The sequence below is a fragment of the Suncus etruscus genome, chromosome 12 (genome assembly GCF_024139225.1).
Source record: "Suncus etruscus isolate mSunEtr1 chromosome 12, mSunEtr1.pri.cur, whole genome shotgun sequence".
In the NCBI taxonomy this organism is placed as follows: Eukaryota; Metazoa; Chordata; class Mammalia; order Eulipotyphla; family Soricidae; genus Suncus; species Suncus etruscus.
In genome coordinates this window covers 84,344,782-84,347,636 of record NC_064859.1, presented here as the reverse complement: position 1 = coordinate 84,347,636, position 2,855 = coordinate 84,344,782, and the positions used below count along the sequence as shown (strand labels likewise).

Below are 2,855 nucleotides of genomic sequence, written 5' to 3'. Positions count from 1 at the left end.
CTTATATTCTTGGCGCCTGCTTTAAGGTAGTCAAGAAAAAAATGTCAGATTATATATCTCTGCCAGAGGCACTTGTGGTGCCCACTCTTCTCTGTGAGGGCAAGAGAGGGTGTGACTGGGTTCAGTTTCAGAAAGAGGTCGACCTATCCTGAACTTCTCCCTTCCTCTTTCCCCTCCCTTCTTGTCATCACAGATAAACATTAACCACTCCAAAGACCATCATGGGCAGCAAAACCTTGCCAGCACCGGTGCCCATCCATCCATCCCTGCAGCTCACCAACTACTCCTTCCTCCAGGCAGTGAACGGACTGCCCACAGTGCCCTCGGACCATCTGCCCAACCTGTATGGGTTTAGCGCCCTGCACGCGGTGCACCTGCATCAGTGGACGCTCGGCTACCCGGCCATGCACTTGCCCCGCTCTTCTTTCTCCAAAGTGCCAGGCGCCATGTCCAGCTTGGTGGATGCGCGCTTCCAGCTGCCAGCCTTTCCCTGGTTCCCTCACGTCATCCAGCCCAAGCCAGAGATCACTGCGGGAGGCGGCGGCCCTGCGGTGCTCAAGACCAAGCCAAGGTTTGATTTTGCCAATCTGGCTTTGGCCGCCACACAAGAAGATCCCTCCAAACTTGGCCGAGGGGAAGGTCCTGGTTCCCCCGCTGCGGGGTTGGGCGCCCTCCTGGATGTGACCAAGCTTTCCCCGGAAAAGAAACCCACGCGGGGACGCCTGCCCTCCAAGACCAAGAAGGAGTTTGTCTGCAAGTTCTGTGGCCGCCACTTCACCAAGTCCTACAACCTTCTTATCCATGAGCGAACACACACGGATGAAAGGCCCTACACCTGTGACATCTGCCACAAAGCTTTTCGGAGGCAAGACCACCTACGGGACCACAGGTGAGGCACTGGGGTGGCCTAGGAGAGATTTGTCTGCTTTCCTCCTTACTTCCACCTTGCTAATGAGAAGCTACTAAGGAGACCCCAAACCTCCCTAGTTTCTGTGAATTCCCTAAAAGAAAAGAAAAAAGCCCCCAAGGAATAGGCTCTAGGAAAAAAAAGGAAATGAAGAGGACCTCAGATCTAGTCTTCCCAGCTCTGAAACCTCTCAGCTTTCTTTCCTCTTCCCCCATTCCTAACACTAGGCACCAGAGGTCCTCAAAATGATGGAAATGATCCTATATTACTTAGGACAGCTGAAATGTGCAGTTAGTGAGATCCAGCAATTTGCTTCTTCATTTGAATTTTAGTTTTAATAATGACTTGTGTCTGAAGATTGCCCCCCTTGAAACAGTTCGAGCAGCCTGGCAAAGACCAGCCCTCTTCTCTCCTACTGTGTTTACCCGGACACTCTAAGAAGAGTGCTCATTGTCTGGAAGGCAGAAGGAAGGTTGTTTGATTAGGGTTGAGTTCTTCAGAATCCCCAAATCTTTTCCTCCTTCCCTTCCCAACCATAAGTTCAGCCTTTTGCGGGGACCCCTACACCCACTCCTTGCTTGGTAGAACCTGTCCTTCATTTCAGTGGGAGGGGAGCCTGGATTGGGACACTTGTTTATAACATTGCGTCATTTCGCAAGGATTAATTTTGTTTTTGCTCGCAGATATATTCATTCCAAAGAGAAGCCTTTCAAATGTCAAGAGTGCGGGAAAGGATTTTGCCAGTCCAGGACTCTGGCCGTCCACAAGACGCTACACTCACAGGTGAAGGAGCTCAAAACCTCCAAGATCAAATGCTAAAAAAAAGAGAAAAAAAGCAGCATCCAGCTGGCGAGGACGTTGGGAGCAAGATTCCTCCCCCATCCCTGAGAGGGATCAGAAGCCAAGGCGACTTTGGCGGGCAGCGGGAGGGACTCCCGGACCTCCCCCTACCCCGAACCGTGTCCCTAGAGTCCGGGGCGCACGCTGAGAACTCCAGAGCCACGCCTCGGGCCAGGACCCCGGGCCACCGCCGGACGGCTCCCCGAGGACGTGGCTAAACTTGACTTGGCCAAAAGGCGGTACTCACGTGGTGGAAGGGAAACTGCGTTTAAAAAATAAAAAAGAAAGGAAGAAAAGAAAAGAAAAAGAAAAAGAACGAAAGCTTTGCAGAAACGCAGCCGCACTTCTTCCAGAAGTATTACTTTTTTTTCTATTGTTATTTTATACGTTTTTTTCTTTCAACCTTCCCGCACCCCATTCATCCAGCCCCCCCCCCCCCCAATTCCCTATGACCATATAAGCTTGTAACGGACGCGGAAAAGAGGGGAGAGGAAGCGAATTCTGAGCAAGCGCTCCCAGCCGCAGCCTCTGACCCCTCCAGCCGCGCGCATCCCTATCCCCGGGAGCCTGCAAAAAAGTGTAATCCGTGTATCTCTGCTTCAGCCGGCGGGGGAGCGCTCCTGCCCGCAGCCCTCCCAGGGCTCTCCGAATCCGAATCTGAATCCGAATTCTAAAGAAGTACCCCGGGGCCGTGGCCTTCCGTGGCACTGGAGGCGGCGGGTCTCTTCGCTCCCCGGGCTGTGCTGCCCAGGCCGCCGGCCAGGAGCGGGGCGTTTGTGTTGCGAATGGCACTTTAAGTTGACCATCCATCGGGAACGGGCATTTATCACTGGAGTTAAAAAAAATAAATAAATAAACGGTTATTTTACAGGCCTCTCCCGATGGGTGATTTCCCTCCCCAAAACAGGAAGCTGGGAGGCTTCTCTTTCTGAGAGCTCCACAGCAACCCATTTCCAGCTTGGAGAACCTCTGGAGAGTTGGGGTTTAAGGGTTGGTGGGGAGAAAAGATTTTAATAATGTTGCTGTTGTTGTTATTATTATTATTTATTTATTTTTGCTATTTCTCTACCTTGGATCCCACACATTGATTTTCTTACTTTTTCACTTG

At 51.7% G+C, this 2,855-nt stretch overlaps 1 protein-coding gene across 1 annotated transcript; it reads left to right on the top strand.

Moving 5' to 3' along the window:
- The first annotated feature begins 221 nt into the window (after positions 1-221).
- OSR1 (odd-skipped related transcription factor 1) lies at positions 222-1,895 on the top strand. Its single transcript, XM_049784825.1, is given in 3 exon segments — positions 222-889; positions 1,591-1,702; positions 1,704-1,895. Coding segments are annotated over 3 exon segments (972 nt in total).
- The last annotated feature ends 960 nt before the right edge of the window (positions 1,896-2,855 follow it).